At 34.2% G+C, this 14190-nt stretch overlaps 1 protein-coding gene across 1 annotated transcript; it reads right to left on the bottom strand.

Annotated features, from left to right (window-relative positions):
• Positions 1-3146: 3146 nt before the first annotated feature.
• LOC140615203 (olfactory receptor 6C2-like) lies at positions 3147-4082 on the bottom strand. Its single transcript, XM_072795117.1, has one exon. The coding sequence runs from the start codon at positions 4080-4082 to the stop codon at positions 3147-3149; it is 936 nt and encodes a 311-aa protein (XP_072651218.1).
• Positions 4083-14190: the final 10108 nt, after the last annotated feature.

Genomic DNA, 14190 nt, shown 5'->3' with positions numbered 1-14190 from the left:
AGCAATTGCACTGTTGGGGATTTACCCCAAAGATACAAATGCAATGAAACGCCAGGACACCTGCACCCCGATGTTTATAGCAGCAATGGCCACGATAGCCAAGCTGTGGAAGGAGCCTCGGTGTCCATCGAAAGATGAATGGATAAAGAAGATGTGGTTTATGTATACAATGGAATATTACTCAGCTATTAGAAATGACAAATACCCACCATTTGCTTCAACGTGGATGGAACTGGAGGGTATTATGCTGAGTGAAGTAAGTCAGTCGGAGAAGGACAAACATTATATGTTCTCATTCATTTGGGGAATATAAATAATAGTGAAAGGGAATATAAGGGAATGGAGAAGAAATGTGTGGGAAATATCAGAAAGGGAGACAGAACGTAAAGACTGCTAACTCTGGGAAACGAACTAGGGGTGGTAGAAGGGGCGGAGGGCGGGGGGTGGGAGTGAATGGGTGAATGGGTGACGGGCACTGGGTGTTATTCTGTATGTTAGTAAATTGAACACCAATAAAAAATAAATTAAAAAAAATACTATGCTAGCTTTTCAAATGTTTTCAAAATGGAATCCAGGTTTCCAAAAATAGTATATTTCCTGCAATATAGTCCAGTGCTTTTACTATGTTTCTTGAGATAATCATGTGTATAACATGTACATATACACAAAGAGACTTTCATTTTGAATTTTTATTTTTATTTAACTAGGGTTAACCAAAAATCCTGCAACATTGTTTTTTTGGCTTGGCAGTAGACATTTAATATTCTACCATTTTGTAGATGAAAAGTTGTTTGAAAAAGATTCTTCTTTATTTTTACCCAAATACATATATACCAAAACTTTCATATATAAGTGGGGTTATGTTTTTATTTCAATTTTTTCTTTTGTCTTATTCTACCCATTCTTCTCTCTGATCGCATTTCTTAGTTTCTGCTTCAGATAACCTTCATTATAATTTCTTTTTCTTTAATACTTTGTATGCTCAGTGATTATATAAAAGTAAATATTTCTAAGATACACAAATATTCTATATATTCACCCAGACACATGCTTATACTAAAATTTTCCAACCAAGAGTATTGGCTTTCTTTTGTTCTATTTTAATATTCTTTTAAGATGTTTTATACTTTATATATAAACAGCTCCTTAAGTTAAATTTATCCTTTTGGAAATTAAACTTTTTTGACTTTTATGACCAAAATAACATTTGCTCATTGAATTCCTGTTGCTTGTTGCTATTACAGTCTATTAATTTTTTAAATATTTTCCAGTTTTTTTCAACTAGGATACAAAATTCCTTTACTAATTCCTTTAGTTTCCTACTAGAGTTTCTTGAGTTTTCTATTATGTAAGAATGTCCTCAGTATAAAAAAAAGATATGTCAAATTTCATCAATTTTAAGGCAGTGTCAATTGTAAGGCATGCCATTATACTATGTATCACTAAGTGTAAAGAAAATGTTAGTAATTAGCCTATGAACAATGGTCGATGCCATCCATTGCATGAAATATCTGCATTTCAGAAAAGCAGAATGTGAATAAGATTTTAAAATCAAGGGAATGCAATTGTTTTATTTATTCTTTCCCATATTTATCATGATTATTTTTTCTTATGTTATTGCATGTCCAAGATCTTCTGATAAAATATGGAGCAGTTCTGATTTTTACTTATTACATTCATTGGGATGGGGTTTATCTATGCTATTTAACTTTTTAAAGAACTGGCCTTTGAGCGTTTTTTAAAATATTTTATTTCTTTATTCCTGAGAGACAGAGAGAAACAGAGACATAGACAGGAGGAGACACAGGCTCCTCACAGGGAGCCTGATGTGGGACTCCATCCCTGGATCAGGATCACGCCCTGAGCCAAAGACAGGTGCTCAACCGCTGAGCCACCCAGGCTTCCCTGGCTTGTGAATTTTTAAAACTTATTTAATCGGTTTCATTTTCTACCCATAGTAAGTTACTTTTCCATTTACCTCTGTTTTGTTTTCTCCTTTTTAAAATTCATTAGTATAGATTCCTCGCTTTTTGGCTAGTTTATATATTTATTTTTTCTAATGCATATATTTAGGATAATAATTCTAACTACAGCTTTTTTAGTGCTCCGAATAATTTGCGATGGCATGTCTGCATTTCATTCCTTTCCAGATAGCAATTAGTTAATTTGATGTATATTCCTTAATTTCCAAGGAATTATATCAATGTGTATTTTTCAATTCTTTGTAAGTAAAACTCTTTACATTTCAGGTATTATTAGAATTTGGACTATAAGAGTTTAATTTGTATTAGATGGAGGCACAGGCTATCAAATACACTGGGGAATGTTTTCTCCTTGACTCACAGCTCTGTAAGTAGCAAATGGTATTTTTAAGAAAAAAAGTAATTTTTCTGTGAAAATGGGCTTGGTTTTCTAATTCATGCTTTCGCCAAATGTGCAGCTATTTTGTCTCTCCAAGTACTCTCACCACTAATCCTGAGACTTTAATCCTAAGCCTTTGTGATCCATAATGCAATCTCCTTTTCCCACCCTCCAGTCTATGCTCATCTCATGACCCACAAGTCACTTTATAGATTATTACTCTACTTTTGGTTGAATCTTTATTTCTGATACCTCCTGTTTACAACTTTGTAATGATTTCAGCTATAGATTTAAGAGAATATTTATTACATTTTATCCAGTGTTTCTGTGTGTTCATAATAGTGAATTTTGTCTATTTTCTCAATATTAGAAGTGCTATTCTTTCTCACGTGTATTTTAAACTATACGATTATTCATCCATTTTAGACATTTTACCTAAAATTATTCTTATCACATGTGTTTAGATATTGTTATTGAGTATATTGAAGAGCTACAAAAATTTTTACCCTATATTTTCCTGATGAGTAACTTTTATTATCTATTGTAATAATATTATGAAGTTAATTTCTCTTCAGAATGGTTTTTAAGAAATTGGTATGCAAAAGTATCAAATATCGGTTGAAAAATCAAGAATGGTATAAGCAGGGCTCAAAGTTAAGAAACTGTTGAGAAATTAATGTAACTGAAGTATATACTATTAAAAAGCAAGATTATAGGCTTCAAAAATAAAATGTCTGTGGACATTTATTCTTGCTTCTGAGATGTTTTAAAAATACTATTTCCTTTTACTTAGTTGAGAGCAAGGCAATTCTTTTGATTGAGTCCTCGAAGGCTTTCTTAACTTGATTGTTTCTCAAGGTATAAATAAATGGGTTCAATGTAGGTGAAATAGAAGAAATGAGCAGTGAAACCACTTTATTAATGGTCACTTTTTCCTTTGCTGTAGGATTCATATAGATGAAAATGCATGTGCCATAGGTGATGGATACCACAATCATGTGGGAAGAACACGTCGAAAAGGCCTTTTTCCTTTGTTGAACAGAAGGGAATCTAAAAATTGTCTTGATGATGTAAGCATATGACAGAACCACACAGGTAAGAGTCATATTCAAGGTCACTATGGCACATATTATAACTGTCCATTCCATGAACCTTGTATCTGAACATGAGATTTTCACTAAGGGAAATGCATCACAGCCAAAATGATCAATTATGTTAGAGTCACAAAATTTTAGATTTAAACCCAGGCTAAGTGGTGGGATTATGATACATAAACCAGCCACCCAACAACAGATATTGAGAATCCTGCAGACGCTGTTACTCATTATGATCACATAATGCAAGGGTTTGCAGATGGCAACATAGCGGTCATAGGACATGGCGGCCAGCAGAAAAAACTCTGATACTCCACAGAGGTCAGTAAAAAACACTTGAATGACACAAGCATTATAGGTAATAACATTGTCACCCGTTGCTATGCTATACAAATATCTGGGAATAATGGCAGATGTGAATGAGATCTCCAAGAAAGAGAAATTTTTTAAGAAAAAGTACATGGGTGTTTTAAGGTGGGGATCCACAAAAGTGAGTATGATGATGGCCAGGTTTCCAGTTATACTCAAAGTGTAGGTGAGAAATAGAAAGATAAAAATCAGAACTTGCAGCTCAGGGTCATCTGTCAGTCCCAGCAGAATGAATGTTGTTATTGTACCGTTTCTCATCACTGACTTCTGACTTCTCTCCGATGTGTATGTGATATTCAGGTAGATTTTCTTATAGATTATAGATTATTTTAACTGTTCTAAAACATAATGTATTAAAGTTTTATATTTCATTATATTTATAATATAACAGAAGCATATATTATATATACATTTACATTTCAAGTCTATCCTGTGCTTAGGATTTTTCCCATGTGACTAAGTAGATTACTGAGAGACTGACACTGAAAGAGTGTCATTTTATGGGTGAAAAAATTCTTCCCTACTCAGAAATTAAGTCACAAAATTTAACCCTCGATTTCATGTCTTTTCTTGACACTTTGGGTCTTTTTAGAAAAACAGTGCTAATATAACTTGAGTTCACTTTATTTTTAAAAATTTTTTTATTTATTTATGATAGTCACACACAGAGAGAGAGGCAGAGACACAGGTAGAGGGAGAAGCAGGCTCCATGCACTGGGAGCCCGACGTGGGATTCGATCCCGGGTCTCCAGGATCGCACCCCGGGCCAAAGGCAGGCGCCAAACCGCTGCGCCACCCAGGGATCCCTTGAGTTCACTTTATAAACCACTAGAGCAAAACTCAAGGTCTTTGTTCCAAAGGATTTTTGGTTTTGTTGTGTTTTTAGGTTATGAAGAACTTTATGCCCTTCTGATTCCCCCTACCTCCTGCTACACAGCCTTTTTTTTTTTCTGAATATTTGCATTACCTGTACTGAATTTGTGTTACCTTTACTGCCTACGCACGTGACGGCTGTCTTGTCTTCCCTCCTTCATCTTCCAGTCAGTGAATTATTTTATCTTCATTGATGCTACACCTGGAGGGACTCAGATGTCTTTAGTATACAATCAAGATCTTAAGCCTTGAGGTTTTCTGACGTTTTCCCCTTGCATACAGACTTCATTTGTTTTATAAGCAAATTCACTTTATTGTTTAACTTACTGTGTTCTCTTCTGATTGGTGCAGAATTGTTTGGGACTATTTACCTTGTTCACAGTGTTTGTGATATAGAGAAAAATCACTAACAGGATCAAAGTTTACTCAGGAGTTAGAATCCTCTTAGGAAATTTTGTCTCTCATTCAACAACTATTAAATTGAGATGCAGAAGGAATATTCATATACTTGCAACGCACTCACCTTCCTTTCATCTCTTCTCTGAATCTCTGAGATAATGTGCATCACTGTGAAATCTTACTTGGCCCTCAAACTATTATTCAATTTTCAAAATATAGCTATTTTCCCCCAAATAATTGCAACTTACTTTATGATAGAAGTTAATAAAGAAACTGACACTAAACTGTAACTAACTGATTTTGTTATTCTTTCTAACAAATCTTTAAATGAGCACAGGAGTGTCATGAAATGCTGTCATTTCAGTCATTATGGTGTTCTTTTGGTGCTGGAAAGAGGAATACAAGGGCATGCTTATAAAATTCTACATATATGAAAACACTTTATTTCAAATTTGAAGTTGAATATCTATCCAAAGTTACCCTAAATATTTCTTACATTAAGTTGGATACAGATTTGCTTACATACCTTATGCATTCAAACTTCTAGACATTTATCTACACAGGGAAATTGATTCTTAAAAAATTACATCTCATAAATATATCTTAGATACATTAAAAATATAAAAATTATCACTGAAATTCAGTTTTTTCTTAGGAGAAAATATAACTTATATCCTACAAAGGGAATTATAATCAAAGAGACAAAATTTATTATACTTACTCTTCTGTTAGTAAATCAGAGTTTCTGTTGGTTGTTTGGCCATAGCAATATTAAGACTAAAATGTTAAAAGCGATATTTTTATAAAGGTATTTATATTTTCATATTCAATACATGTCTGGGAACACATGGAACTCCCTTTGTTTACTATCTCCAACAACTTGGGCAGATTTGATAACAGGCTTAGTGCTATTAGAAGCCTCCAAATATTTTCTTATGATCTCCATCATTGAAAAGAAGATAAAGTATTCTAAGGGCTGAGGAACCTTCTCTACTGGTGGAAGAGATGAATTTTAAATCATAAGGGCAGAGAGAAATGCTTTTACCATGCCAAATGTGACTTTTTAATTTGCAGAAAATGTTAAAAGTGAAAAAAAATAGTCCTTGGTGACCTACAGTAAAGAGTCATTAACTTCCTGAATAATGAGTTTTGGCAAAAACACAAGTAACAATGCTTCATGGGGACAGTGTCTTTGGAGATAGGAGGATGTTATAGCATCATTTGACACAGATCAGGGGGGCAACTGTATCATTTAAATTATGTAGTTAATTTGTTTTAAACTTTCACACCCACTAAGGCATTTGGAAAATTGGAATCCTTTATTTATGAATGAAATTCTTATTACATATATATATGTTATGTAAATTATATAAATTATATTTTATATTTATATAGTTATATAATAGTTATATAAATCCTTATTATATAAGTGCTTTATTTATTTTTTAAAAATTCAAATAATTAACATATATTATTGGTTTTAGAGGTAGAGGTGAGTGATTCATCAGTTTTATATAATACCCAATGCTCATTACATCACATGTCCTCTTTAATGTTCATCACCCAGTTACCCCGTCCCCCCATTCCCCACCCTTCCAAAAACCTTCAGCTTTGTAGGAATAAGAATCTCTTATGGTTTGTCTCCTTCTTTAATTTTGTCTTGTTTTATTTTTTCCTCTCCTCCCCTATGATCCTGTTTTGTTTCTTGAATTCCATTTATGAGTGAGATTATATGATAATTGTCTTTCTCTTGAATTATTTTGCCTAGCATGTCCTCTAGTACCATCTATATCATTGAAAATGGCAAGATTTTATTTTTTTGATGGCTGAGTTATATAGATATAGATATAGATATGTGATATCCATAAAGATATGGATATTTCTTTATCTGTTGATGGACATCTGGGCTCTTTCCACAGTTTGGCTGTTATGGACATTGTTGCTATAAACATTGGGGTGAACATGCCCATAGCCAGACTTATCAAAAAGAAAAGAGAAAGGACCCAAATTAATAAAATCATGAATGAAAGAGGAAAGGTAACAACCAATACCAAGGAATTACAAACAAAAGAACATATTATGAGCAACTATATGTCAACAAATGAGACAATCCTGAAGAAAGGGATGCATTCCTGGAAACATATAAACTACCAAAACTAAAACAGGAAGAAAGAAAACAAGAAAATACCCATAACCTGCAAGGAAATTGAGGCAGTCATCAACAATCTCCCAACAAACAAGAGTCCAGGGCTGGATAGCTTCCAAGAGGAATTGTACTAAACATATAAAGAATAATTAGTACCCATTCCTCTGAAGTGATTTCAAAAGCCCACAGCAAATATTATTCTCAATAGGGAAAATCTGGGAGCTTTCCCCCTAAGGTCAGGAACATGACAGGGATGTCCACTCTCACAACTGTTGTTCAACATAGTACTAGAAGTCCTAGCCTCAGCAATCAGACAACAAAAAGAAATAAAAGGCATTCAAATTGGCAAATAAGGTCTTCACAGATGACATGATACTTTATATGGAAAACCCAAAAGACTCCACCCCAAGATTGCTAGAACTCATACAGGAATTCATCAGCAGGGCAGGATACATAATCAACACACAGAAATCAGTTACGTAGATACCTATGAAGATCTCTTTTTTTTCTTTTTGGTATGAACTTTGTTTTTATCTGTGATTTGAAAGTTAATTCTAGCAAGCCTGGAGTTGGCCTGTGCTATTTTTTGCTAAATTTCCAGCATAGCACTGACACTTGTAAAAGGGATGAAATATACTGGTCAATGATGTTTGTCACCATGGGCATAAGGATTTTCAGAACAGTTTGTACTAGCTTGTTAGCACTGTTTATTGATAATAGTGACATTGATTCATTGGCACTTGATCTAGGTGAGACCACTATGCGGTTCTCCTTTTGAGCTTTTAATATAGCAGAAATGTCCCTACATATTCAGTAAAATATAAAAATTCCTAACTGTGACTCTATTTGGGCTCTCTGGGATTGAGGTCTTTTTTCCACACAGCAGTGGTTTCTGACCTGAGAGAGAAAATATGTCCAGCAATAAGAGGGAGGACAATAAGAAGTGGACAATAAGACATGCACCTTGCCTCTTCAGATTCTCAAATATGACATAGAATTTGTCAGTGAGGCTTACCCTTTATTCTAATGCTGTTCATATGGTATGTTCTTTTCTTGCAGTAAGCTGTAGCTGTAAAAATAGTCACTCGGGGTCCTGTGAATCATCTCTAACAATCAAACACTAAGTGCCACCATTGTGCGCACGCTGTAAGAATTTGTCCTTTTTATACAAGTTAGCTTATGGTTATGCACTTTTAATAAGACTCCTTTGTTCTTTTAATATCTATAAAATCTATAGTTACATCATTTCATTCATGCCTTATATTTGTAATTTGTGACTTCTCTCTTCTTTCTTGATTTTCTCTAAAAACCAACTTCTATCTATTGTATTCTTCTTCTATTTAAATTGATTTCTACAATTATTTTTATTATTTTTTTCCTATTTGCTTTAAATTTGATTGACTTTCCTCCCTCTCCCTCAAACTTTAGGGGAAAATTGAGAACATTAGAGATTTTTCTTCTATTTTCATATAGGCATTTTAGTACTATAGATTTTCACCAAAATATGACTTTAGTTGCATCCAACATATTTTGACACATTGTGCTTTAATTCCCATTCATTTCAACATACTTTAAATATCCCTTTTGACTTCTTCATAACCCATGAGTATGATTTAAATTATTTTATGGCCCGGAATATGGTTTATTATGCATGTATTTTTCTATATATATACATAGGTATATATATATAAGTATGTAAATATATATATATACATAAAGATATATATATCTTACATATACATGTATATATATCTTACATATCTATCTACCATTTATCTATCTATTATCTATGTACATATCTATTATGATCATTATCATCTATCTCTATGCATAGTTAAGTATATACACATATTGAAGGGTTTGGCCAAGGTTTCTACTAGAAACATTTGATATATGAAACACACTTTTCCACCTTTTCAAAAAAAACACCAAAAAAATTCATGGGAATTACCACAGATGAAATGGTATGACTCTAATGTATTTATGTTTAAGAACAAAAAATTAAAACAAACAGAAATCAAGTGGGGGATGGGACCCCCACAGAGCTGGACTAATAGGGCTGGTGAGAGGCTCCAGGACAGGAAAGCTCAGCCCTGGAGAAGCGGGAACTTTAACTCCGCACTGGATTCTTCCCGGTGGTTGATATTCGTGACTCAGCTGGATCACACAGCCACTCTGCACGGAGCAAAATGACTAGAAGGAAGAATTCGACACAAAAAGAAGAAACAAACACAGTACTCTCTGCCACAGAGTTACAGCATATGGATTTCAATTTGATGTCAGAAAGCCAATTCAGAAGCACAATTATAAAGCTACTGGTGGCTCTGGAAAAAAAGCATAAAGGATGCTAGAGACTTTGTTACCACAGAATTTAGATCTAATCAGGCCGAAATTAAAATCAATTAAATGAGATACAATCCAAACTGGAGGTCCTAAAGGCTAGGGATACTGAGGTGGAAGAAACAGTGAGTGACATAGAAGAGAAGGTGATGGTAAGGAAGAAAGCTGGGGAAAAAAGAGGAAAAAAAAGAGACCATGAGGAAAGGCTAGGGAAAACAAGTGACAGCCTCAGGAGGAAGAATGTATGGATAGTTGGGGTTCCAGAAAACGCCGAGAGGGACAGAGGACCAGAAAGCATATTTGAACAAATCATAGCTGAGAACTTCCCTAATTTGGGGATGGAAAAAGGCATCCAGATCCAGGAGAAAGAGAGGTGGCCCCCAAGTCATATAAAAACCATTCAACACCTCAACATTTAATAGTGAAACTTGCAAATTCCAAAGATAAAGAGAAGATCCTTAAAGCAGCAAGAGACAAGAGAGCCCTAACTTATATGGGGAGAGGTATTAGATTAACAGCAGACCTCTCCACAGAGACCTGGCAGGCCAAAAAGGGCTGGCAGGATATATTCAGGTCCTAAATGAGAAGAACATGCTGCCAAGAACACTTTATCCAGCAAGGCTCTGATTAAGAATAGAAGGAGAGATAAAGAGCTTCCAAGATAGGCAGAAACTGAAAGAATATGTGACCACCAAACAAGCTCTGCAAAAATATTAAGGGGGACCCTCTAAAGAAAGAGGAAGCCCAAAGAAATAATCCACAACAGCAGAGACTGAACAGGCATTATGATGACACTAAATTCATATATTTCAATAGTAACTGTGAACATGAATGAGCTTAGTGATCGCAACAAAGGTGCAGGGTTTCAGACTGGATAAAAAAGCAACATCCGTCTATTTTCTGTCTCCAGGAGACTCATTTGAGAACTAAGAACACCTCTAGCCTAAAAATGAAAGGTGGGAAAAGCATTTACCATTCATGGTCCTCAAAAGACAGCAGGGGTAGCCATTCTCATATCAGATAAATTAAAGTTTATCCCAAACACTGTAGTAAGAGATGAAGAGGGACACTATATCATAATTAAAGGGTCTATCCAATAAGAAGACCTACAGTCATGAATATTGATGCCCATGATGTGGGAGCTGCCAAGTATATCAATCAATTAATAACCAAAGTAAAGATATGGATAATAATACGCTAATACTAGAAGACTTCAATATGGCACTTTCTGCAAATGACAGATATTCTAAGACAAAACCTCCAAAAAACAAGAGCTTTAAATGATACACTGGACCAGATGTATTTCACAGATATACACAGAACTTTGCATAGGAATTCAACTGAATACACACTCTTCTCAAGTGCCAATAGAAGTTTCTCAGAATAGACCACATACAGGGTCACAAATCAGGTCTCAACTGCTACAAAAAGATTGGGATTGTTCCTTACATATTATCAGACCATAATGCTTTGAAACTTGAACTCAATCACAAGAAGAAATTTGGAAGAAATTCAAAACGTGGAGGTTAAAGAGCATCTTGCTAAAAGATGAAAGAGTCAACCAGGAAATTAGAGAATAATTAAAAAGATTCATGGAAACTAATGAAAATGAGGATAGAACCGTTCAAGATCATTGGGATACAGCAAAAGCAGTCCTGAGAGTGAAATACATCACAATACAAGCCTCCCTCAAAAAATTGGAAAAAAACAAATACACAAGCATTTAATTCATTTAATTCAAATTCTGCTGCATATGAGACTATCAACTGTTAACTTGTGAAACTCTTTATAGCTTCATTCTCACTGTCTCACATTTCCTTGAACTTCTTCCTACTGCTTTGTCTCTTTCATTCTCTTTTGTGGCTTTTCTTTTTCTAATCCCTATGGTTGTTGCTCCATCTGAAATCTCTTCTCTAGAAAATCCTTTCTTTTGCTCTCCCTTATAAACGAGGGGATTCTTATAAATAAGTTGACTTCAAATAGGCTAATTCCCAAATTTATATCTACAGAGAAAAATGCATCTTCTATTGTTCTGAGTTCAACATTCAGCTTATTTCTTGGGCATCTAGATCAGACTTAGAGGGTTTGAATTTACACTTCTTTCCTTTCTGAATGTCTTTGAAAAATTTGCTTAACTTCTTTATCTTGTGCTTTTATCATGTGCAAAATTCAGGTAAAAATAATATTTACATCTTGGGGTTATAGTGATAAATTTATTTTTTTAAATTTTTTATTGGTGTTCAATTTACTAACATACAGAATAACCCCCAGTGCCCGTCACCCATTCACTCCCACCCCCCGCCCTCCTCCCCTTCTACCACCCCTAGTTCGTTTCCCAGAGTTAGCAGTCTTTACGTTAGATAGTATAGATAAAGCATATACAGCTGCATTTGGAATATGGCGAACACTCATTACTATTAGCTACACTGAACATTCTTATTTTGTTATCTTATTATTTCCTACTGAGAGTCCTGTAGATGTGCACAATTCAAGATTTTAAATGGGCATCTCACTATTGTATATCCTTCTCTGTCAATCCTAAGTCTCATATAAGGACATTCCTTATGGTTCCTTTTTCTATACTCCTGTTTTCAGTTTATCGCTGGGTCCTGCCATTTTGCTTATCTCCTTAATTTGTTTCTTTTACTCTCTCACTCACAATATTAATTTTATCCTGGATGTCTTTATCTCATAGCTAAAATATTGCAAGAGCATATGTCCTTGCTTCTGCATTCAATATTTTAAAATCAATCAGAATCATTTTTTAAAAAGCCCGGATATGACTAGTTCTTCTTAATGTGCTGTGTAAGACTGTTTCTGAACTGTTATTAGCTGACATTCATCCCATACTAGATGTATCCTTAAAACTCTTGATCCATGTCTCAATTGCATGAAAGCTAATTAATTTTGGCTTAAGGTAAGAACTGTAAAGAGTAGAAGATGGAATATATTTTGGATTTTAAGTTTCAAATGCATCATGCATTTAGATTAATGGAATATTTTTCAGGCAATAAATAGTTTTATTCAGAGTAATATGTAATAACAAGTCTTCTCATCCTTAGAGAATTTATGAAATTTGTTTACCGGGGGATAAGAGAGTTGAGGGATAAATTAGAGAATTTGATGGTTCTGAATGAGATTTCTCTTCTCTCTTCCAGTGATATGGAGCGAGGATAACAGAAGGAAAGAAAGAAATTGACTGGTGCAGATGTTTTTATTCCTTGTAGAGATCTAAGGGGGAAAATAATAGGAACAATTATTTGCTCCTTGAACATAGGCTAAAGGGCTTTAGAAAGACACATAGTTTTCCCATTCTCAAGACTGGTATAGAATTAGAAGAATGGTGTCCTCGTGCCTAATTGTGGCAGGAAATTAAAAAAGAATGTTTGATACTTCATAAATTTTTCCTGTATTGCAATTTGCTGCAGAAACACTAAAAGTGTCTTAAATCTTTCATAGGAAACCAATGGACTGCAAGAGTAATACAGGAAGGGAAATAGAAGATGGATTCCACAGTAGTAAAGCACAGAATAGGTATTTGAGGACCTGAAGAGATGACGGATATTTTGATAATGTCAGCTCTGACGGATACTGATATTTCTTTACCTCTTAATATCAGAACTGTGCAAATGTATCAGAATTAAGGTGCATTTGAGTTGAGGGTGTCAACAGATATATGATAACAATTCACTAGAGTGAGGTGACGGGTTTGGGTAGAGAGAAAAGACTGGTATTAAGTTGGATTAAAAAATAAACTATAATTTATTGTTTTAAGAATTTGAAAATGGAAATTTTATAACTCAAACAGTAATATTAATCCTTTCCCTCACTCCCTTTTGCCTTCATTATAAAATTTAAGTTTCTCAGTGGGCATATGGAGATCTTTCTAATATTTCCTGTATTAATTCACACAATTTACCCAGTTTTTTTGTTCTATTCTTCTGGTTATATTCTATTCTCCTTGCACTGGCTGCTGTCTTACTATCCTAGTATGTATGTACCACAAGATATACAATGGGATATTACTCAGGCTTAAAAAAGAATGAAATCTTGCCATGTACAGCAACATGGATGGATCTGTAGGATATAATGCTAAATGAAATAAGTCAGAGAAAAACAAATACAATATGATTTCATTCATGTGGAATTTAAGAAGCAAATGAACAAACAAAGAAAAAAGAGACAAACATAACAAAAACAGATCATAAATAGGCCAAAATGGTGGTTGCCAGGAGGTAGGTGGGTGGAGCCTAGGTGAAATAGATAAAGATGATTAAGAGTATACTTACCTTGATAAGCACTGAGAATGTACAGAATTGCCAAATCATTATATTGCACACCTGAAACTAATATAAGTCTGTTAATTATATGTCAATAGAAAAAGAGATAGTATACCAAAATAATAGAGTACAGTCTATTGAGTTAGGCCTCTGGTTTCACATCTCCTGATTCAATTTGCTTCACTTATTTACTTGTAGTTCCAATAAAAGACTATGCTTAAAATTATCTGTGGAAATTTCCATATGCTGATCCTTTTGTCTTTAGTGATCTCTATACTTGCAGTCCCTACCCTCCCTATCCTTCTTCAAGTTTTGGTGAAGGTATAAA

The sequence above is a fragment of the Canis lupus genome, chromosome 2 (genome assembly GCF_048164855.1).
Source record: "Canis lupus baileyi chromosome 2, mCanLup2.hap1, whole genome shotgun sequence".
Classification (NCBI taxonomy): domain Eukaryota; kingdom Metazoa; phylum Chordata; class Mammalia; order Carnivora; family Canidae; genus Canis; species Canis lupus.
Note: the sequence above shows the minus strand (reverse complement) of the source record. Positions and strands in the feature narration are given on the sequence as shown.

What these genes read in the sequence shown, in the direction of transcription:
- LOC140615203 (XM_072795117.1), bottom strand. Translation starts at nt 4,082, where the DNA reads ATGAGAAACGGTACAATAACAACATTCATTCTGCTGGGACTGACAGAT.